Genomic DNA, 23,136 nt, shown 5'->3' with positions numbered 1-23,136 from the left:
AGCCTGGTGTAGCAACACATGCCTGTCATCCTAGCACTTGGAAGGCTGAGGCAGGAGGTTCGCTTCAAGTTCAAACCCAGCCCAGGCCGCATACCAAAACTCAAAAACAAGTAAATAAATACAAAGGAGTGAGGGTTGCATCATTTCTTGAAGGAAGGCAGAGCAGAGTTTTTGGACCTGCGGACCAAATTCACGCCACCTGCGGACCAAATTCACGCCACCTGCGGACCGATTGGCTGTCGCCTGTTCTCAGCCTCTAATTCAGAGGCCAGGTGTGAGACTGGCATGGCCGAAAAGCTATGCTCCTGCAGCGCCCCTAGGAGGCTCCTGGGATGGCACACGCTGGTTTCCCCTTGAACTCAAGGATTCCACTGCTGGCCTCGGTCCCCCACCTTGCTGAAGGTAGCAAATGTCACAACAAATGTCAGTGCCCAGGTGACATCCAGGTCCATAAGCCAAGTACTTTTCTACATGTGGTCGCCACAGGGACTTCTGCTCCTCACCCGGAGTCTTTTCTGGCTAACAATGTTTTACCTTAAACAGAGGTGGCACCCATCTTGGAGCACTCTCAGGGGCATACCACATGGGCTCCGTACCCTTTGGTCAATGTCACCAGCATGCTCACCACCCAACCTTGATTAGGTGGAGGGCTTGGGGGACAGCTGACAGTGCTGCAGGTGGATGGGGTAATCCGGGTGCCAACTGGCACAGGCTGGAAGCCCCTGGGCTCCTTGGCCCCGCCACCCAGGCAGGCTCAGTCTTGGCTGCTGACTCTGGAAATAATAGGAGTCCACTCCCTCCTAAAGACCCCTGACCGCTGGGTACTCAACCCTGTGGGAGTGGGGTGTCAGGCAGTGTGCTGCCAGAGCCAGGTGCTCAGGTGCCTTGGGAAAAGGACCTCAAGCCACTTGGAGACTGAGTGGAGGGCCCAGGAATGGTTCACTGGGTAACAGGCATGCCCATAAAAATACCATGGCCACCAGGGCTGCAATCTGCCATCTGGGCCCTAGGCCTTCCGTGCCCTGGGGCTCCGGCTGGCTCCCCCTGTCTCGCCCGGCCTCCTGGGGAGGTCACGGCCACCAGCTTCGAGGGGCGCTGGGGAGGAGTGCAGCTGAGGGAGGGGTGGTGGTGGGGAAAGGTCGCGATGAGGCCAATTCCGAGGACAAAGAAATGACACGGTGCCTAGCAGGGGGGTCGAGGGCGCCAGGGAGCTGGAGGTGGTGGTGGAGCAGTGTCCTCTCTGTGACCCTGCCGCGCCCCTTCCTCCGCAGGCAGGGCACTGGGCTTCGCGCACCGCTTCCGAAGAACAGGACCCAGCCCTGGTGGCCCGAGTGGGGCAGAGCCGGGGGACACAGGAGTCACGTCCTGGAGGCAGGGTGACGCGCACACACGCAGGCATCAGGAGGTAGCTGGGAGCGCTTCGGGTATGGCATCTTCACTACCCTTCGAGGGTCGGGGGCACGGATGGACCCCGCCCAGTCCCCTGTCCAGCGCCTGGCCCTGGTCCCCTCTCTGAGCTGCCGCGGCGCCAGGGCACCTCGGGAGCCAGCAAGGTCCCCTTGAGCCTCCGGAGGGGGTGGCCATCGGATCCTCGGCTCACCCTGGGCTCCGCCACCTCGCTCGGCTGCAGCGCTGGGCTGGGGCGCGGCGGGGCGGGGCCGGCGGCCGCGAGGTGATCTCACTCCCGCCCCTCCCCCGCCCGCGCGCGCCCGCCCCGCCCCGCCCGCCGCAGCCTCGGCATCGGGCATCAGCTTCAGCTTCGGCATCTGCGTCCGCGTCGCAGACGCGCTCGGGCGGCGGGGCAGAGGCCGGCGCGTGCGGAGCCTGGGCGGGCAGCCCGAGCGGCGGCGGCGCAGGTAAGGCAAGCTGGCCTGTCCCCGCTAGCGGACCTCGCAGGCGACCCACTGTGCCCAGCTGCGAGCCCGCCGCAGCCCTGCTAGCCTCGGGGGATGGAGCGCTCCGCCCGGCAGCGGGCACTGGCGGTGCGGCCCAGGCCCCACCCATGCTGGGCACCTGGCTCGGGCACTGAGGACGCGAGCCAGGCGGGACGGGGAGGCCACGCGCTCCAGCCCGACAGGGACAGGTGCGGGGCACCTGGGCTTCGCCCCCAGCGCGCACCCGGGGAGGGGCGCCGAGGGATGGCGGGGCAGGGTCTGCGTGGCCGAGGGGCCCAAGTTGGCCTGGCCCCATGGGTGTGTGCGTGCACGACCCAGCAGCAGATAAGAGCCCAGTGACCCCATGACTGCCGCGGGGTGTGGCTCTGGGCGTGGCTGCTCCTTCCATGTCCTAGGGTTCGCTGGCGGAAAACTGGCTGCCAGAGCGGTGGGAGATGGGCTTCGGCTGTCCTGTGGTGCGAGGAGATAGGGACAGGACCGGGCGTTGCCTGCCCCGCACCTTAAGGTGCGGAGGGGCCTTTGTTCTCTTCCCTTTCCTCCTCCCCAAATTCTGTCCGGGGTGCCCCTGGAGCCCGCCGCAGCAGATCCGGGGTCCCCCCCCCCCCGCATTGCAGCTGGGGTCATTGGCCAACAAGGAGGGCACGGGTGAGGAGGGTCTGGGCACCCACTGATGTGCCCCATGCCCATGGGTGGAGAAGGTGGTCCCTCAGGTAGGGGTGAGGGAGGAGGGGCCTCCCTGGCTCACTGCCAGGGACTTCAAGGAAAGCGAGGGCTCGGGACTGGCCCTCCCACTGCAGGTCTTCCACCCATGGCCAAGACTTCCTGTCTCCATGCCATTATGGGAGGGGTCTCCGATTCCTATTCCCTCCATCTGCGTCAGATTTCTGGGGTCTTTCAGTTGACAGAGCTTTCACAGAACACCTAGGACCACCTGCTGTTCCCACAGGGCATCATCCCTGTGCTTCTGGAGGGAGGCAGACCCACCACCATCTGTCCACCGCGAGTAGGGGCCACCCCTATACATGCCCTGCTCCTGCCTGTGCCACCGAGGGCTGGGGCTTCCAGTGCTGTCTGCTGACTCACGTGGCTTCACTTCTTCCCTTGGGAACTGCTACAGTCACTCTGATACCCTATGGGGTGGAGTGGGGGGCTGGCTGGCTGGGCCTGTCTGTCATCTGGGTGGAGTTAGGCACTGCTCACCTGAGGACTTTGGACCTTCAGGGTCCCTCACAAGGCGAGTTGGTGGCAGCCAGCGCTGGCACTAGGACTGGAATCCCCCTCCCAGCTACTGGACGTGTTCCCTCCACATCCCAGGGTCTCTTCCCATGTTTGTTTATGTTTCTGTGCACGGGACCCTAAAGTAATACATCTGCTTGGAGTGCATTTGAAATGTACAGATGGGAACAAAAGAGCAAGAGGGGACCCGCGGGTCTCCCCAGCTGGCTGCCACCCACTCCCAGGGCACAGCTCCCGGCCTCCTGCAGGGCGGCACTGGGCACCCAGAGCTGCCCAGGAGGCTTCAGCGCTCTTGTCCTGTGACCCGGTGGGTGCCACTTTGCAGTGACAAGGTCTCTGCCTGGGAGTGTAGCAGCCGTGAGTGGGAAATTGGCCCCGGGCAGCTTCTCCTTGCGAAGTGCCCACTTGGGCCACGCTCTGGACTGCCCATTCAGGAGCCAGGGATGAGCTGGACTGGCCCGGCCTGCTTTCTGCTCATCCCCATGCCAATTTGAAGGGAAAAGGGAGGCCACTCTGCCAAGCGGGGTGCCCCATGTGTACCCCTTCATTACTCTGCCCAGAGTCCACACACCCTTTGTGCATTTGGTCAAGACTGGTCAGGAGGGACAGGGAGACAGCCCAGTTGCCATGCTGACCATCTCCAGCCCAGTGGCGTGCCACAGCCAGGCCGTCACCTGCTCTGAGTTTCAGGGGCTCCCATGGGGGCACTGGTACCACCCCTGAGATGGCAGCATAGGGGTACTCTTCTGGAAAGGGGGTGGCATCTCTTGGAGAAGATGGAGTAGTGGGGGCTGAGCTGGGCTGACACTGGGGAAGCTGGGGCCTGAAGCCCGCTCCTGTGCTTGGAGAGTTGGGTTAGGTTCCCAGGTGGGGCTGCCCGGAATGGGCGTTGAGCAGTGCTCCCTGTCCCACCCGCTGTGACCTGGCCACCCTCCACCTGTCAGCCTCATGCTTTCACTTTGGGGCTCCGTGGACTTCCCGCTGTGTGTGGGGGGGTTCCACTCTCCATGGCTCTCTGCCCTGCCGGCTCCACCCTTTCTTCCTTGATCCTCCTTCCCACACCGTCTCTGCTTCCTTTTGGCTTGTGTTCCGTTTCTGCTCCCTTCCCAGTCTCTACCAACCACCACTTAAGGGGCCCTGAGGCCCCCCAGGTTGGCATTGGGCTGTGGCACTGGGAGCAACTCCTCTGCGATGTCCAGTGGCCTGTCAGTGCACCTGCACTGGGCCCTGGCCCCTGGCTTGCCTCCGTGGACCTGGAGGGCAGATGGGGGCACCTGGTGGCCAGCAGCCAGCAGAGGAAGGCCGCCCACCCACCCGCCCCTAGGCACCAGCAGTCTCCATGGTTCTGAGAGGCTGTGGTTGGGAGGTCCTCTTTGGGCCAGATCTGCTCTACTGGGCTTTCTCGGTGCTTTCTTTGTCCACTACCTCCACCCACCCAAAGCCTCTGTCTTTCTACGCGCTGCCCATACCAGTCTGTGGGCCCTGAACCCTGTAGGGGCAGCCGTTTGCCAGGGGCTGGGTGGGGTGGCTGGGCAGCAGCACCCTGGGCTTTCTGCTCTTGCAGATGGGGCTTCAATGCCTACCTGTCTCCGTGCCATCCTGAGGGTGGGGCTCACGGATGGGACTGTACCCAGGAATGCCCTTCCTCCCAGCTCTCTGGTCTGAAGTGCCCAGTGCCACACAGAGATTGGGTGGGAAGCCCCGGGCCAGAGGTTTGCATGGGAGAGTTGGGTTACACGGAGGCTTTAGGCCTGTGTGTGTGTGTGTGTGTGTGTGTGTGTGTGTGTGTGTGTGTGTGTGAATACCAGTACTCTTATTTGCATGTGTCGGGCTTGTATATCTGGTCACATGTGTGCATTTGTGTGTGTCACTTCCATTATTCCTCCTTGGTGCTGTCATGGTCCTCTATGTGGTCCTGTTGCACACTGGTGGGTGCATGTGCATGTGTGCTCTGAGAGTGTTTCCACACTCACTCTCATGTGACCACATGGCTTCCTTTCAGATGCCCCAGCAGGGCTGGTGCTGGGAAGGCATGGGGCTGAGGGTGGTGGCCACATGCTGTGGGGACAGAGCTGCTGGCCAGCCACTGCTTGTGGCTTCAGCCAAGGGGGTGTTCCTCTGGCCCCCTCCTGCCATTGCGTTCATGTCTTAGGAATGCCAAGGCTCTAGGGAGGACAGAGGCGCCATTGTCCGCCCCCCAGGCTTCCTGTGCCCCTTCTGCCCTTTAACCCTTTAGGAGCGGGAAGCCCAAGGGTCCTGCTGGGGTCCACCAGTGTCTACTCCATCTCCATATACCTCAGCACACTTAGGCCTTCGCCTGGCACTACTGTGCATCCTTGGCACCAGACGCGGGAACGAGGGACAAGCTTATGTCGCAGGCAGCAGCCCAGGAGCCAGGTGTGCTGTCGCTGCTGGCTGGGCCTGGAGCCCCTGTAGTACCTGGGAGATGGGAACCCTGTTCCCTGCCCAATTGGGCAGCTGGGGACACCGTCTGTCCTTTGGTGTAGGCATGAAGTCCCTGCTGTGCCTAAATCCCGGCTGGAGAGGTCATGGAGCCTCTTTGTGAAAAGGGGCTCAGGAGTCTTTGGCTGCAAGAAAAGGGTCACTGTGGGCCTGAATTCTGGAGAGCAAGGGAGGGGACCAGGAAATCCAACTGTCCCCAAGCCCAGGCAGAAGACGCGTTAACTATGTGGATGAAGGGTGTTTTGTGAAGACCAGCAGGGACCCAGCTGAGGGAGGGGTAGCTGGCTAGGGTTGGGTTCCTGCCCCATGCTTGGATGTGACATTGGTCACATCCTCCTTATACGAGGCCTGCGGATTTGCCTGTCATCTCCCTAGCAAATGAACCCCACACTGCAGTCAGGACAGCTTACAGGCTGTCTTTGTCCAGGCCCCTGATCACTGGGACACAAGTGTGCAACACACATTAGGGTGCCAGAGACCTCAAGAGGCCACCTGACCAGTGCATGGCTTTGGGCAGCATCTGGGTCCCCATTCTGTGAGTGCCAGCAGAACCTAGCACACAGTTCAGTCCTGGGCCCCAGCTTCCTCCTGAGGATGAGAGGAGCGGTGTGTGGTGGGGTCCCCAGTGTGTGACAAGGGCAGTCCCAGGTTAGAGGAAAATGGAGCAGCCTCGGAGATGGCGAGGGGGTGGAGGGCGGAGCCAGTGATGAGGCCCCTCCCTCCTCCCCACAAAGCCTTGCTGTCAGCTGCCCCCTCCCATCTCTTACAGGTGAGCTGCCGTTGCCTTGGAGACGGAAGCTTCCGGGGTGGCTGAGGGGTGGGCTGAGGGGTTTGGGAGCCTGAGGTCCCCCTTACGGAGGGCTCAGCTCGGGAGGGGGCACAGAGGATTAAGCGGCAGTCTAAGCCTTGCAGACTCACAGGTACCTGTGGGGGCACCTTTCCAGGTTCTCTCTGTGATCCAGTGGGCTTCAGTGAGGCCACCCCCTACCCAGACACTGCCACCTCTGTTGGTGGCGCTATCACCATAGAAACACGCCTGTCACTGCCTGGGGGGGAGGGCGAAGGGAAGCTTTAAAGGGACACCTAGCATGAGTGTGAGTGTAGGTGACACCCATGTCCGCGTGTCCACGCTGGCAGGCACAAAGGCACGCACATCGTCCTGGGACTGCCACCCACATTTTGACCTTCCCAGGTGCCCTGTGCCCTGGGGCTCCAGTCCTGTCCCCGCTCTGACCTCGGGTCACCAGGTCTGCCATTCCTGATCTACTGTGGAGCCCTCTTGGTGCTTTTCCTGCGAGGAGGAGCCTAGCAGGGCCTGAGCTGGGGGCCTGCAAGCAGGAAACATGCGCGGGGCTCTTTGGGGGTTCCCGGGGCTCACAGAGCAAGTATTCAGCTTGACCGGCCTCCCCGGGGAGCCCGGGTGGGGCTCCTGTGGGGTCTGTCGGGCTGACTCTCATCTCCCGGCCTTGCCCTGCCTAGTGCCAGCCGCGCCCTACCGCTCTGCCCGCTGGGGCGGCTTCCGACACCCTCACGTGGGGGCCGGGGGCGGGCTGCTCAGGGGCGCCCCACCTTTGTCTCGCACTCTGGCGCCGCGCATGAGCACGCACGCACGCACACGCCCAGACACGCAGGCTCGCGGGCGCCACGGGGGCGAGCGCCCCTCCCCCGCCTCTCCCGAGCCCCTGGGGCGCCCTCCCCTCCCCCCTCCCCGCAGGAGCCCCCACCTGTTCCCTGGCACGTGCGCCCCGCAGGTGGCCAGACACTGGGTCATTTATCTTGTCTTACAACTGTCCCTGTGCCCCAGTGCCACAAGTGGGCAGGGACTTGCCGCTGCCGCTGTGGGGCTTTGTCTCTCCAGCTCTCGGCCTGCCCCGCTGGTCCTCCCGCCTGACCCCGAGCCCGAGAAGCCCCCTCCCCTGACCTGCCCCCCCCCCCGCAGGCCGCGCAGGCGCACGGCAGCCGCCCGGCAGCCCCCGGCTTCTCGCCCTGTCTGCCATTCCTCAGCAGCCGTCCTGCGGCGCCTCGCGCCCTTTGTATTCCTTCCCTCTCCGCTCCCCTTCCCTGCTGCCTGGCGCTCTGGTTTCGGGATTCCTCCTCTCTCCGCTGCCTCCATCTTGGTTATCTCTTGGCCACGGCGTCTCCCAGTGGCTGTCTTTGTCTCCTGCTCCCCTTTGCTCCTTTCTCCCTCTGTCTGTCACCTTGGCAGGCTGGGCCCTGGCTCCATCTGTGGAGCGTGGCCCTTCCCGGCTCCCTCTCCCTTGGCGGTGCTGACGAGGGCCAGGGGCCTGCTGAGCTGACAACCTTAGCTTACTCTGTAATTGCCTGGGGAGTGCTGAGAGATCAGAGAGCACGCGCAGTGGGAGGGGAGGAGGGAGAGCCCCCCTGAGCTGTTGGGAGCCCCCTCAACCTCGGGGCTCCCTGTAGCCAGGATAGTGGCAAGTTGGAAGACAAGTGCCCGAAGACCAAGAAAAAGGTTGGCTGTGAGGCTGCAGGGGGCCGCAGGGTAGAGGATGCCAGGTTTTCCCTGCATGTGCCCCTGAGGCCTGATGCTAGGCACCTTCTGGAAGCCTAAACTTGGAGGACAAATGTTTGATCGGCCTGGCAGACAGCATCCGGCCCAGCAAGCCCACTCCAGGCAGGCAGGTCCTTTGCGCTCGCCCTTCTCCAGCTTTCCTCCCCCTCCCCTGCCAGACCATGCTCAGGGCTCCCAAGGCTGCTTTTTGATCGCCTGCCTTCTGATCTGAGTCTCCTACTGGTTCGTACAGGCCTTGAAGTCAAGGCCGAGGCTGCCAGGGCCTGGCTTGGTGGGGGGAGGTACGGGTAGAGTAGCACAGACACACTGGTCTCCACCCTTCCAGGCCCAGCTCCATCTTTTCCAGTCGGGAATCAGCTCTCCATGCCCCACTTCCTACCTTCCCACTCATTTGTGTGGCCTCTCCGCTATACAGATTGACTGATCCACACCCTCACAGGCTTTGGATGGGACAGTCCTAGAGCTCCAAGTGCCTCTCTCCCATGACTTCTCCCTGGCCAGGCCCCAGGCAGGCGCTCCATTCACCCTCCTCAGCTCATCCTTTTACACAAGACCAGCTTGTGACTCAGACTCTTGGCTGAGTCCAGATACCTGAGCACCACATTCCAGGCCATGATAATAGCCCTTTGCCTTTCTAGGAGACCCAGGGAGCATCCCCAGCATGGGCTTGGTGAAGGCATCCAGGCTAAGGCTCCAGCCTCCTAGCTGTCAACCACCCAGCAACCTGTTCTTGCCTTTTTCACACCTCTTCCAATGAAGAATAAAGTGGCCTGTGTGCACCTGTCATCCCAGCACTTGGGAGGCTGAGGCAGGAGAATTACCATGAGTTCAAGCCCAGCCTGGAGTTCAAGCCACTGCCCTGGCTACCCTGTCTCAAAGAAACAAAACAAAACAAAAGTGGCCTGCCATCTTGGGAGTTTGTGTTTTCTGGTCATTGTCAGAGAATGCGCTGTCCTGGACTCTGCCTTTGAGGCCATTGCATGTGGTTGCACTGTAGGGCATGGCTTGGGCTTGTGGTAGACACATCCAACAGTTGAGCCCTGAAGACTCAGAAAAATATCCCCTAAACTGAGACTGCCACATGCTTGAGAAGTGTCAAAAACACTGTCTTGGGAAATGTTCCAGAGCTTTCCCCAATCTCTGCTCTGCCCTTGGCCTGGAGCACCCAGAAGTAGGGAGGCTACAGTCACTTCTTGTGTCCTCAAGGGGCCCAGGGAGATGTCTCCAGTTCTTTAGAGCAGGCACCCTTCTCCCTTACCCTTCCTTTTCCTGAGTCTGGTTTGAGCCTCTGTCCTCCTTCCCTCACTCACTTCCAAAGGCCCCTGGTGAACTTTAGGTACAAACATTGTGCAGGGCTCCATTGACCCTAGAACCACAGCAGTGAGATGGCAAAAAAAAGAGACTTTCTCTCTCTCTCTCTCTCTCTCTCTCTCTCTCTCTCTCTCTCTCTCTTGGTCTTTTTGAGACAAGGTCTCACTATGTAGTTCAGGCTGGCCTTGAGCTCACTTTATAGCCCAGGCTGGTCTCAAACTTTTAAACTGTTCTCCTGCCTCAGCCTCCCGAGTTCTGGGATTGCAGCTGTGTGCCACCATCTTAAAGAGGGGCTCTTTTTACACACATGCCTCTGTGACAGTGTCATACTGGCATACAAAGGCAGCAGCAGCTGGAAGATGCACTCTGCACACCCACTCATGAGCGCACACCCTCCCAGGGAAGACGCACACATGCGCATAGCCACATATGGAGGGGTGTGTGTGTCTGCCCTATGCCCCACATGCAGACCTGTGTCCACACAAATGCCTTCGGACACCCACTTCCAGGTGTATCATGACAGGCAGATGCGGGGAGTTGGTTGGGGCAACAAGTTGGTGCAGGTAAAGTGGCTGGCAGGGAGGGGATGAAAGGCAACCTGGAGGCCAAGCCAAATAGGGGGAGGGGGAAAGAAGGGCTGGGAAGCTGGCCAGCCGGGGCGGGGCCAGGGGCGGGGCCAGAAGCCCGGGCTCGCCCAGATGTTAGTCACTAACGTCCGTCCATCCCTCTCATCTCCTTCCCCACCCTTCCCTTCCCTCCTGCTCCCTCCCAGTGCCCCCACAGGCGGCCCCCCCCAACAGCCCCCTTTCCTCGGGCGGGAGCGTGAGCCTAGCCCGGCCGGGTGCCGCGCTAAGCCGCCGGCACCGCCAGGAAGATGGTCGTGGCGCTGCGGTACGTTTGGCCTCTTCTCCTCTGCAGTCCCTGCCTGCTCATCGAGATCCCGAAGGAATGTGAGTAGCCGCCTCCTCACCCGCTCCCTCTGCGGACCTTCTCCTCTCCTTTTCTGGGCTCAGGGGCCGCCAGGAGATCCCCATCCTGTTGGGTGCTCCTGGAGGGAAGGGCGGGTCAGCACCGCGGACAGGGACCAGCTCGAGGCGCTGGCTTTCAGCACCACGGACAGCGTTCAGGGTCCGGGGCCAGGCATCTGTCCCTTGGCCGCCCCAGTCCACTCGGACCGCTAGACTCCTACACCCCGCGCATCCCATGGGTGTGGCTGCCGGCAGAAGCGGGCAGTCCCCGGTTCTCAGCTAGCTTTGCGCGGAGGCCTGCCTTCAAGTCGTGCCCCGTTTGTGAATTAGGAAATCCACAGCTGGTTCTCTCCCATCTTGGGCCTTGATAACCCTGCTCTGAACTGAGGAAAATGCACCTCGGAAACACCAGGTCCCTCCGCAACAGCTTTCGGCACCCTTTCTGTTTCTTGTGGTGCTGGGGATGGAACCCAGAGTCTCTTGCCCTCTAAGTGAATGCCGATTCACTTTCCGGGTCCGCCGTGATGCATGGTTATGTGGTAGGGATGGGTGTGCCCGTGTTCGTAGCACTTCTTGGGTGGGCCCAGGTAGGTGTATGTATTGTACAGTGAGGCTGCTGATAGTGACCAAGCATGAATATTCACATATGCTTGTAAGTTGGACTGACTCATCCAGTGTATCTGGGTGTGCAGTATGCGCCTGTGACTGAGTGCATTTTCCGTAAGTCTGTGAGTCACCATTCTTGTCACCAGGCCTGGGAAGGTCTGGAGATACTTCGATGTCACATTTGATTGTAGAAGGGAAGTGGAATTGAATGTGAGTGCACGTTTGCATGTGGGGGGCATTTGCATGTCTGCAGTCTCGAGGCTCTGGTCGTTCCTCGCCTCCCTTGCCACCTTTGTCTCTGAGCCTGAACATGGAGAAGCCAGGTGGGGAGCTGGGTGTGGCATGGGGCAGGACTGCTGGGTGGGTTTGAGTGGCCCCTGCAGTGGGGGCAATGAGACTTCCAAGGAGGTAAAGAGGGGATGGTGAGCTAGAGATTGGGGACAGACCTGCGGATGTCCCCTTGGCCATGTACACTGAGGTACAAATGGCTACATCCATGAGGCCACCACTCCCCCGGCCACAGACACACCGGGACATAGCCAGGCCCCAAGGCGGGCAAGGGCAGGCCCTGAGAGGCCACGTCAACAGCCTCCCACACGGACACTGTGTGCTGCGGCCCGAGTCCACACCAGTGTCAGGCAGAGTGCAGCCATGTGCGGCACACTGGGGTGCATGTTCCTGGACAGCCACACCCGTGCGTCTGGACCCTGCTCGAGGCCCGCTCTGCCTCCTCTCTGTTGCGTGGCAGGCTCCGCCTCCTGGTCTGACTTACCCGGGCCCTGGGCATCCACCTGCCCTTCCACCACATGGAGGGCAGGGAGGGTTTAGAGAGCTAGGCCAGGGTCCACAGCTGCCCCAGGCAGCCCTGGACACAGTCCTGGATTTGACTCAGTGGCCAGCTGGGTGCCCCCTGTGGAAACCTTCCTTGTCGCTTTTCTAGCCACTCAGAGCCCTTCGTGTCTCCTGCTTCCTCCTCCAAGATGATCTTCCCCATCCCAGTCCTGGTCCTGTAGTTGCCCTGTTGCTCTTGAGCTGGGGACCTTACCCTGAGGTCTGCTGCAGGGACAAAGCTGTCGCCCACCTGCTGCTTCCCAGCGCACAGCCCTCCTTTCCCTCCCGGCTCCCAGCTCTGTGGCTCTGTCTCTGGCTCTCAGGCTCTCAGTCCTGGCCTGGGCCACTTGCTCAGCCTCTGCCCCAGAGAGCTTCGAGTCACTTGGGAGGAAGCAAGGCCAGGGGTGGACTGGTGCGGGCTGTGGAAACCCAGATGTGGCAGCGCCTTTGGGAAGGCTGGAGGGGGAGGGGCCTCGGGCTCCAGGCTGGGCCGGTAATTGAAAACACTGAGCGAGCTAATTGGATTAGGAGGGAAGAGGGCCGAGTAGGGAGGGCGCCTGGGGATCCCAGGGTGGGGTCAGGCCTGGGGCCCCCGCAGGCCTGGCAGTGGCGCACAGATGTGGCTTGTTCAAGGCAACAGTTTCCGTCTCCCTGGGCCACGGCACCGCCACCATGCCCTCTCCTGTCCCCGCCCCCTCCCTGTCCCTTCCCTGTGTTGGCTGCCCTGCCTCTCAGCACCTCTCTCCTTCTCTCCCCTGCTGTCCAGATTTCTCAGATGAAGGGCACCATGGTAAGTTGGGCGCGGGCGGGACCGTGTCTTGGGAGGCCACGGGCAGTGTGTGCCGTGTGGTCTGGTGGCTCTGCTGCTGTTCCGAGGCCCTCCCCCATCAGGGCTGTCCTTGTTCCTCTGCCTTTGCTCTTGTTCTCTCTTTACTTTCATTCTGTCCTCACCCCAGTTGTTTTTTGGGAATTTTTGTTGCTATCCTCTGTCTCTCTCTGTCCCTCTTTCTACATTTGTTTGTGTCTTTTTATTTATTTGTTTGTTTAATTTTTGAGACACAGTCTCACTGTGTAAACCAGGCTGACCTCAAACTTGTAATGACCCTCTTGCCTCAGCTCCTGAGTGCTAGAGTGATAGGTGTGTGCCACTGTGCCAGCTCCTGTGTCCCTTTCTGTCTCTTTTCACGTCCTATGAATGTCTACTCAGTTCTTTCCCTCCTCCCCACCATGCCATGGGGCCTAAGGGCCCCAGATCCCGATTCCTTCACACGGGATAAATGGGTTGAAATCACGAAGCATCTGGACAGCGTCTTCACCACCACTGCCCCCTCCTGTTCCAGTAATGGAGCCCCCTGTCATCACGGAGCAGTCTCCACCCCGCCTGGTTGTGTTTCCCACCGATGACATCAGCCTTAAGTGTGAGGCCAGAGGCAAACCGGAAGTACAGTGAGTGGCCCTGCTGTCTCTTGGAGCCTCTGTTTTTGATTCCTGGGCTTGGTCTGACTCTGGCACAGACACCCTAGACATCCCTGGTGGCCCTGAGTCCTTGCCTGCTCCAGGATGTGCCCACCCTCGCCTCCTCCCCACCCCAGCCCCTGCCCCTGCCCGGCTCTGTGGCTACTGGCTTCTGAACCTGTCCCCCCCTCAGGTTCCGCTGGATGAAGGATGGCGTCCACTTCAGGCCCAGCGAGGAGCTGGGCGTGACGGTGCACGAGACACCCCACTCCGGCTCCTTCACCATCACGGGCAACAACAGCTTCGCCCAGAGGTTCCAGGGAGTCTACCGCTGCTTTGCCAGCAATCAGCTGGGCACCGCCATGTCCCACGAGATCCAGCTCATGGCTGAGGGTGCGAGGCCTCAAGGGGACCCGGGGGAGGAGCCCGAAGGGAGCTGGCTGTGTGGCCTGTCAAGGCCAGGGACCCTGGCAGCTCTCAGCACACACACCACCACCATCCTTTCCTCTCCCCTGCAGTCTCCTCTGTCCCCACCCTGTCTCGCACCCCCTTGGGTGCCCCTTCTCCTCCCAGTCTTCCTCCTGCCTGCCTCCTGCTGGCTGCCTGCCCCTGGGCTGAAGGGGCGATCGCCCCACCAGCCAGCCCCATGGTCCTGCCCATTTCCCCATCACCGCCTGCAGCTTTCCTGCCTGGTTCTGTGCTGCTTCCCCTCTCCTGCTCTCCACTGCCCCTTTCCACCTCTGTCTCGGCTTCTCTGTCTCCCTCCTTCGTGCTGTCTTTATCTGTGTCGCCCTTTCCCTGGGGTTTTCCCTGACATTCCATCCTCCCTGAGCTTTCTGCCTCCAGAGCGTCCTCCTCTCCCCTCCACGTCCCTCCAGTTACCTTGGGAACCGTTGCCATGGTTTCTGTGTCAGGATGATGGAAGGGTCTGTGACTCCCGCATCCTTCCACAGCTCCCCTCCCCCACCACTGCACCTCGCCCCCCTCCAGCCCTGTCCTTTCTGGGATGGGCAGGGAGAACCAAGAATTGTGCAGGTTAACCCCTGATGCGATCTGACCTCCTGCCCACCCTGACTCACCCCTTGGGAAATGCTGGTCTCCAGGGAATACAAGGAGGCCCAAAGTCTCTTTTTGCTGTTATGATGCCCATCTTCCCAGCCTGGCCCCTCACCCATTGTCTATACCCAGCCCATCCATCCCCTCTAGGTGCCCCCAAGTGGCCCAAGGAGATGGTGAAGCCGGTGGAGGTGGAGGAGAGGGAGTCGGTGGTGCTGCCCTGCAACCCCCCGCCCAGCGCTGAGCCACTGCGCATCTACTGGATGAATAGCAGTGGGTGGCGGGGCTGTGCATGGGGCTGGGGGAGGGGGCTGGCTGGTGTCCTGGGCGGGGCTCTGATCCCCACCCTGGACTCCTCTGTAGAGATCCTGCACATTAAGCAAGACGAGCGCGTGTCTATGGGCCAGAACGGCAACCTGTACTTTGCCAACGTGCTCATCTCAGACAGCCACTCGGACTACATCTGCAATGCCCACTTCCCGGGCACCCGGACCATCATTCAGAAGGAGCCCATTGACCTGCGGGTCAAGGCCAGTGAGTCCCATAGGCCGGGACCCCTTCCCCCTCCCCCAGCCCCGCCTCCATAGGTGGCTCAGCCACCCCACTCTTCCTCGAGGACAGCTTGGCGCCATCTCCACCCTGTGCGACCCCTTCCTGGGCGGTGAGAAAACGCAGGGCACGGAGGAGGACACAGGGGCCCCAGGCCTTGCTGGGGTGTCTGGTGTCCCCAGCCTTGCGACCCCTGGCCATCCCACTCCTTTGTCCCGGCAGCCAACACCATGATTGACAGGAAGCCGCGCCTGCTCTTCCCCACCAACTCCAGCAGTCACCTGGTGGCCTTGCAGGGACAGCCGCTGGTCCTGGAGTGCATCGCAGAGGGCTTGTAAGCCAGAGCCCTGGGTTGTGGCAGGGCGGAGCTGGGCCTGCAGGGGCCCGGCCACCCTCCACTGAGTGATCCTTCCCTGCCTCCTTCCCTGCCTATGCCAATGCCCTGGGCAGCCCCACACCCACCATCAAGTGGCTGCTTCCCAGTGGCCCCATGCCAGCCGACCGCATCACGTACCAAAACCACAACAAGACCCTGCAGCTGCTGAGCGTGGGCGAGCAGGACGACGGCGAGTACCACTGTCTGGCTGAGAATTCACTGGGCACTGCCCGGCACGTTTACTACGTCACTGTGGAGGGTATGGGGCTCCTGCCAGCCATGACCTGTCCCAACCAGCTGCCACATGGGCACCATCCACTATCACAGAGACGGCAGGGTCTACTCGGGGACAGGAATGACTCCAGGCTCAGGGTGGCCCTCTCCTTCTCCCCAGCTGCCCCGGACTGGCTACACAAGCCCAAGAGTGGTCTATACGGGCCAGGAGAGACAGCGCGCTTGGACTGCCAGGCCCAGGGCCGACCCCAGCCTGAGATCACCTGGAGGATCAATGGCAACCGCATGGAGGGTAAATGGGCAGCCCTGGGGACAATGAAGGAGGAGGAGGGAGGGGCGGCGGGCACAACATCACTTGGTGCTCTGGCCCGGACCTGTGGACCACCTGTCGCACACACACAGAGCTGGACAAGGACCAGAAGTACCAGATCCACAGGGGCGCCCTCATCCTGAGCAATGTGCAGCCTGGCGACACCATGGTGACCCAGTGTGAGGCCCGCAACCGGCATGGGCACCTTCTGGCCAATGCTTACATCTATGTTGTCCGTAGGTTCAATTTCCAATACTGTCAATGAAGTGAGTGAGGGAGCCTGGTCAGCTTCCTAGGGTGACCCATGCCATCCTCCAGGAGCCCTGTTGAGGACGAGGCGGGGGTGGATGGCTAGCTAGGCTGTTCATGTGGGAAGCCTGAGGTGGCGAGGGCAGGCTTGTCTGGAGGCAGAGGCCTCTAGGAGTCCTGGAGCTGGGTGTGGTCCTGAGACCTGCCCTGGCATGAGACTCCTCCCCCACCAGAGCTGCCGGCCAAGATCCTGACGGTGGACAACCAGACGTACATGGGAGTGGCAGGCAGAACTGCCTACCTGCTGTGCAAGGCCTTTGGAGCCCCGGTGCCCAGCGTGCAGTGGTGAGGCCTGTGCTGTGCCTGCGCTCAGGGACAGGAGAGTAGGGCCCAGGCCTGGGCATCTGAGCCAGGCCTTCGTTCTCCAGGCTGGACGAGGAGGGGACAACGGTGCTTCGGGATGAACGTTTCTTCCCCTATGCCAACGGGACCCTGGCCATCCGAGACCTCCAGGCCAACGACACTGGGCGCTACTTTTGCCAGGCTGCCAATGACCAGAACAACGCAACCATTGTGGCAAACCTGCAGGTTAAAGGTCAGCTGCTGCCCCATGGGACCAGGTGGGAGAGTGAGCCAGGAGCTCTGGAGACCAGCAGGGATGACCTTCTGTCTCCTTCCTTGCCCTCAGAAGCAACCCAGATCACGCAGGGGCCCCGGGAAGCCATCGAGAAGAAAGGCTCTCGGGCAACATTCACCTGCCAGGCCTCCTTTGACCCCTCCTTGCGTCCCAGCCTCACCTGGCGTGGGGATGGACGAGACCTCCAGGAGCTTGGGGACAGTGACAAGTGAGGGCTCTGCCCCATGCTGGGGGGGGCAGGGACAGTGTAAGAAGGGATGGAGAGCAGCTTCCTGGCCTTGTGTGGGGAATGGGACAGGTGGCAGCTGAAGGACAGGTGTGGCCTCTCCCCAGGTACTTCATAGATGATGGGCGCCTGGTCATTGACAACCTGGAGTATGGTGATCAGGGCAACTATAGCTGTGTGGCCAGCACCGAACTGGATGAGGTGGAGGCCAGGGCCCAGCTCCTGGTGGTAGGTGAGTCCCAGGATGGTGTGGGGTGTACAGCTGACGCATAGGACCCAGGCTCTGAGGGCCCAGTCAGTCCCCCTGGGAGCTGTGGCACACAGGTGGCCCAAGAACCCATCCTCTGTGGCCTGCAGGAAGCCCTGGGCCGGTGCCTCATGTGGAGGTGTCTGAGCGCCACCTGCTGAAGCACAGCCAGGTGCACCTGTCGTGGACACCCGCCGAGGACCACAACGCCGCCATCGAGAGTGAGCGACCTGGGTGCTGGCCCGCCAGCCCCATCCTCCTTTTGCCTGCTGGATGGTGGCTCACAGTCCTTCTGGGCACTCCAGTAGGCCAGGGCACTTGGGAGAGCAGCCCACTCCTCCATGAGCCATGCCCCATTAATCCATCACCCCTTCACTTCTTGGCAGAGTACGACATTGAATTTGAGGACAAGGAAATGGCACCTGAGAAATGGCACAGCCTGGGCAAGGTGCCAGGGAACCAGACTTCCACCACCCTGAAGCTATCGCCCTATGTCCACTACACCTTTAGGGTGACTGCCATCAACAAGTACGGCCCTGGGGAACCCAGCCCACCCTCTGAGACTGTGGTCACGCCCGAGGCAGGTGAGCCAGGACCACCCTGAAGGGATGACTGTCACCGAGGCCCAGGTCCTTCAGGGAGACCTGGAGGGCACCTGTGCCCTTGCCATCCATGATTCCAGGGACAGCCAGCGACCCCTGCTCCCTTGGGGCCACTGTGCCTTAGGCAGGAAGCCCCACCATGACACATACTCATGTCACCTGCAGCCCCAGAAAAGAACCCTGTAGATGTGAAAGGCGAAGGCAACGAGACCAATAACATGGTCATCACATGGAAGGTGGGTCCTGGGCAGCTCGCCCTACACAGGAACCAGAGTGGGGTGTGGGTGACTGCCGTGCTGGAGACAGGGTGCGGGAGGTGAGCACAGTATCCCTTTTTGCTGTCTCCTACAGCCACTGCGGTGGATGGACTGGAACGCCCCCCAGGTCCAGTATCGTGTGCAGTGGCGCCCTCAGGGCACACAGGGGCCCTGGCAGGAGCAGACCGTGAGCGACTCTTTCCTGGTAGTGACAAACACATCCACTTTCGAGCCCTATGAGATCAAGGTGCAGGCTGTCAACAGCCAGGGCAAGGGCCCGGAGCCCCAGGTCACCATCGGCTACTCCGGGGAGGACTGTGAGTATCAGGTGCCAAGTAAAGACCATGGGTCACGTGGCCTGAGTGACACTGTGCCCTTCACATGGATGCAATACACATGTCTAGTTGGCAGCTGGATCCCAAAGGTTACCAGCAATGCCATCTCCTGCATTTCCTCCACTGGCCGGGGAGGCTAGGATAGGCAGAGCACAGCTTCCCTGAAAACCCCACATCCAAAATGCTCCAAGCTCTGACACTTCTCAACAGCCAACCTGGTGCCCTAAGTGGAAAATTCCATGCCCCTGACCTCACCTGGTGGGTCACGTTCAAAACACAAGTTCACTAAAAGTATAAGTATGGTGCTCATGGGACCGAAACAGGAGCTGGCAGTGGTGCTTAGTGATGAGTGCTGACTGACCACTGGTGAGGCTCTGGGTTCTGGCACCAGCAGAACATAAAAAAAGACAAATTTAAAGTCAGGTGTGGTGGCACATGCTTGTCATCCCAGCACTCAGGAGGCTGAGGCAGGAGGATCACTGTCAGTTCAAGGTCAGCCTCGGTGCATAGTGAATTAAAGGCCAGGTTGGACTACACAGAGAGACTCTGCCTCAAAATGTAACAAGAAAAAAAAAAGAATTGAGGTCCATCCTCAAGAAATCTCATTAAGTCTATGCAAATAGCTTTCACTCTAGAAGAATCCAAACTCCAAGTTTCTTTCCGGGCCTGGCAGTGTGGAGATGGCTGCTTACCCACACAGCTGGCTTGTGGATGTGGCGTGTTAGCAGGTGGTCACTCTGATCACCGGCTGAGGCGTCTTCACTGATCACTGGCCTCTCTGCCTAAGTGACTGGCTCCTGCTCACCAAGCTGTGCCCACCTCCACTCCTGGTGGAAGGGCTGCCTGCTGGCCAGGTGGGGAGGGGCTGGGGGAAGGATGGGCATCTCCAAGTCCGGCTGTTCACAGACCCGCAGGCGAGCCCAGAGCTGGAAAAGGTCAAGGCCCTCAACTCCACCGCCTCATTGGTCAGCTGGAAGCCCGTGGCCTTGGCTCAGGTCAAGGGCCACCTCCGGGGATACAATGTAAGGGCTCTGCCACCTGCCAGCAGCTCTCCCGGAAGTCCTCGTCTTGGGAGGGTCCCTGATAAAGCAGTGGTGCGCATGCCACATGAGCACAGGGCCCCTGGAACATCCCCACCTCCTCCAAAGTCCACTGTCCTCCACGCAGGTGACATACTGGTGGCAGGACGGCCAGAGGATGCACGGCAAAGAGCACGGGTACGGAAAGCATGTGGTGGTACCTGCCAATGTCACCAGTGTTGCCCTCAGTGATCTGTGGCCCTACAGCTCCTACCACGTGGAGGTGCGGGCCTTCAATGGGCGGGGCGCAGGGCCAGCCAGCAAGGAGTCCTTTGAGACACCCGAGGGAGGTGAGTCTGGGAGCCGCATGCTGCTCCTCGACCCTTGTTCTGGGCCTGAGAGAGACCCTACCGCTGTTCTCTGCCCGCAGTGCCTGGCCACCCCGAGGCATTACACCTGGAGTGCCAGTCGGCCACTAGCCTGCAGCTGCACTGGAAGCCACCACTCAGCCACAATGGTGTGCTCACCGGCTACATGTTGTCCTACCACCCACGTACGTGCAGCTTGGGGCAGGCTGGGCTCGTGGGGAGCCACAGACACCCGGAGGGCTGAGCCAGCAGCTGAGCTAGCCTTGCTGTCCCCACAGTGGATGCAGGTGGCGAGCAGCAGCTGTCCTTCCCCCTCCCTGACCCGGAGATGCGGACCCACAACCTGACCAACCTCAGCCCTGACCTGCGCTACCGCTTCCAGCTGCAGGCCACCACAAGGAAGGGCCCCGGTGAGGCCATCGTGCGGGAAGGGGGCACCATGAATCTGTCTGGTGAGTTGAGGGGCTGCAGGTGCTGGGTCTCAGCTGGCGAGGAGCTTCGGAGGCCAGGGCCAGCAGTTGAGCCTCCAGTAAACCAGACTTTGACCCCTTAGGGAAACCAGACTTTGGCAACATCTCTGCCATGGCAGGAGAAAACTACAGCGTGGTCTCCTGGGTCCCCAAGGAGGGCCAGTGCAACTTCCGCTTTCGCATCTTGTTCAAGCCCCTGGGAGGTGAGGTGGGGGGTCCTGGGAGGCTGGGGCTGTGGGCCAGGGGCCTGCTGCCTCCTGCCCTCTCCCACAGCCACCTCCTCCATGTCCCCCTTCACCGCCTTACACAGAAGGGAAGGTGAGCAGTGACCTGCAGCCGGAGTACGTCAGCTACAACCAGAGCTCCTACACACAGTGGAACCTGCAGCCTGACACCTACTATGAGATCCGCCTGCTGAGGGAGCACACGCTGCTGGGCCAGACCAATGTGAAGACCAACGGCACCGGTGAGCCGCCGGCCCTGCCCTCCACCAGCCCTCCACCACCCCGGGCCCTGGGAAGGGTGAGCAGGAGGCTCACGCCCAGCTGTCCCTTCCCCTCCCTGCATCTCTTGTGCCCAGGCCGAGTGCGCCTCCCGCCCGCTGGCTTCGCCACTGAAGGCTGGTTCATCGGCTTTGTGTGCGCCATCGTCCTGCTGCTCCTGATCCTGCTCATCCTCTGCTTCATCAAGCGCAGCAAGGGTGGCAAGTACTCAGGTACTGGGGACTTGCCTGGCCCCCGCATATTCCCCATGGCAGGGTGGGTCAGGCCAGAGGCCAGGCTGGGCAGTGGCCGGGTCCACGGGAGGGGATGGCCAGCGACCACCCAAACCTGGGGACCTGGAGCCCAGTGTCACATGGGTGAGAGACGAAGCCAGGCCTTCTGTGTGTCTCCAGTGAAGGACAAGGAAGACACCCAGGTGGACTCCGAGGCCCGGCCGATGAAGGACGAGACCTTTGGCGAGTACAGGTGAGTAGGGTGGCAGAGGTGCTGGGGGCAGCTGGCCCTCAGCCTTGGCCTGAGCCCTGTCTCTCTCCCTCATGCTGCCGGCTTGACCCCAGGTCCCTGGAGAGGTAAGGCAAGCGGGAGTGGCCCCAGGGTCAGTGCAGGCTGGGGTGGGCTGGCCCCCAGCCTAGCGGCGCCACCTCAGCCAAGAGAGCCTTGTACCCTGCTCCTCCCTGCCCCTTCCCTTGGGCAGGAGACTTGGGGACATACCAGGCCTTGCCAATGGCTGCCTTGGCCCCCGGGCTGCCAGGAGTGCCCATGTGACCCCCGGCACCTTGAATGCATCCTCCCGGGGCACTGGGACTAGTTCCCTGGCCAGGTCCCTAGCCACACCCTCTGCACCCCTGCAGTGACAACGAGGAGAAGGCCTTCGGCAGCAGCCAGCCATCCCTCAATGGGGACATCAAGCCCCTCGGCAGTGATGACAGCCTGGCCGACTATGGGGGCAGCGTGGATGTCCAGTTCAATGAGGACGGCTCCTTCATTGGCCAGTACAGCGGCAAGAAGGAGAAGGAGGCGGCAGGGGGCAATGACAGCTCTGGGGCCACCTCCCCCATCAACCCCGCGGTGGCCCTCGAGTAGTGTGATCCAGCCAGGGACGAGGACCCGTCCAGGAAGGAGGACAGGTGCTCATGGCCCCTGCTCCCCCCTTACCACCCGGTCCCCACTGTATTGCCAAAACCCAGCTGCACCCCTTCCTGGGCCCATGCTGCTTTGCCTGGGCTGGGGGGCAGATCACCTACATGCCAGGGACTTGCGGGTGCTGCTTTGCCAGGGGAAAGGATGAGGCGCCATCCTTCTGGCCCCCTGTTTCGGGCAGGCATTGTGGGAGTTTCCTCAGAACCAGGGCTGGCACCTCCCCCTTTCCCCGCCACTCCCTGGCCAGACTGATTGGACAAGACTTGATGTCCCCACCATCTGCTCCATTTTCTTTGCCAACTCTGCTCTGACTGGAACAGGAGCCAGGCAGGCTGGCCCCAGGTACAGGGGCGGCCATCTGGAGAGGCCTGAGTCCCTGTCCCCAACCGCACACTGGGGCCGTGGCCAGCTTCCAGGACCCCCACACACGCTGCCTTTGTACCCACCAGACAACATCCAAGTGGCTCTGTCACTGCCCCTGCCAGCTTCTCGAAGTTGCCACAGTGTCTTGGACCCTTAGCAGCCCTGCCCAGCCCGGTTCCTGTCCTTAGCCCCATGGAATGTAAATACACCGTGACTTTGAGAGTTTGTACCCTCGCCCTTTCCCCAAATGCCACTAGCGTGTAGGCAGATGTCTGAGTCTCTAGGTGGTTTCTAGGTTTTATAGCAATTAGCTTTGATGATCCCATCCCAGGAAAAATAAACACACACAAAAAAAGACAAAAAACCAAAACCAAAAACGGCAAGATTGGTTCCCGCAGCACTGCCGTGCCCGCCCAGCAGCTCAGCCTTCCAGCACACCTCCGCTTGGCCTGCTGCCGAGCCAGCTACTTACGAAAGCAGAAGTATATATATGTACATAAATATCAGAATTATAACAGGCAAATAAAAACCTGGAAATGAGGAGTGCCTCTCGTCATCTGTCCACACTGCAGGGGTCATGGGAGAGCTGTCACTGGGCAGGGCACCCCAGACCTCCTGCCTCCCAACCTTATAAGAGCCCAAAGCCCCTTTAAAAATTGTTTTTAGTTGTGAGACCAGTTCTTGCTAAATTGCGCAGAAGGAAAGCAAACAAATAACTGACATTGAGCTGGGTACCCTTACTGAGCTGTCTGCACTGGTCACAGATTCCACAATGACCGTCCTGTGCCACGAGTACCTCCAGCAGCCTGCTTCACCGATGCTGAGCTAGCAGACAGCCCTAGCATGAGGTTAGCGTTGGAACCCAGCACTGTGAGGCTTCGGGAAGTTAGAGACAGG

The 23,136-nt window shown here is 60.9% G+C and overlaps 1 protein-coding gene across 3 annotated transcripts; it reads left to right on the top strand.

Moving 5' to 3' along the window:
* The first annotated feature begins 1,698 nt into the window (after positions 1-1,698).
* L1cam (L1 cell adhesion molecule) lies at positions 1,699-22,779 on the top strand. Of its 3 annotated transcripts, XM_005000048.3 has the most exons (29): positions 1,699-1,856; positions 10,211-10,388; positions 12,610-12,633; positions 13,184-13,289; positions 13,492-13,691; positions 14,505-14,627; positions 14,718-14,888; positions 15,126-15,237; positions 15,354-15,538; positions 15,674-15,805; positions 15,916-16,059; positions 16,306-16,417; positions 16,501-16,667; positions 16,761-16,917; positions 17,043-17,167; positions 17,293-17,403; positions 17,569-17,766; positions 17,950-18,020; positions 18,136-18,358; positions 19,283-19,398; positions 19,544-19,745; positions 19,826-19,948; positions 20,042-20,215; positions 20,317-20,436; positions 20,544-20,699; positions 20,814-20,948; positions 21,129-21,201; positions 21,294-21,305; positions 21,588-22,779. In XM_005000048.3, exons 2-29 carry the CDS (start codon positions 10,313-10,315, stop codon positions 21,817-21,819), a joined length of 3,780 nt encoding a protein of 1,259 aa, XP_005000105.1. In that variant the 5' UTR covers positions 1,699-1,856; positions 10,211-10,312; the 3' UTR covers positions 21,820-22,779. The 3 variants fall into 3 exon arrangements, with proteins under 3 accessions (XP_005000105.1, XP_063102654.1, XP_063102655.1); XM_063246584.1 differs by lacking the exon at positions 21,294-21,305; XM_063246585.1 differs by lacking the exons at positions 12,610-12,633; positions 21,294-21,305.
* The last annotated feature ends 357 nt before the right edge of the window (positions 22,780-23,136 follow it).

This window comes from Cavia porcellus, unplaced genomic scaffold (assembly GCF_034190915.1).
Source record: "Cavia porcellus strain 051 isolate PalLab524CR breed Dunkin Hartley unplaced genomic scaffold, mCavPor4.1 scaffold_3, whole genome shotgun sequence".
NCBI classification, from domain to species: Eukaryota; Metazoa; Chordata; class Mammalia; order Rodentia; family Caviidae; genus Cavia; species Cavia porcellus.
This window is presented reverse-complemented; position numbering and strand designations above follow the sequence as displayed.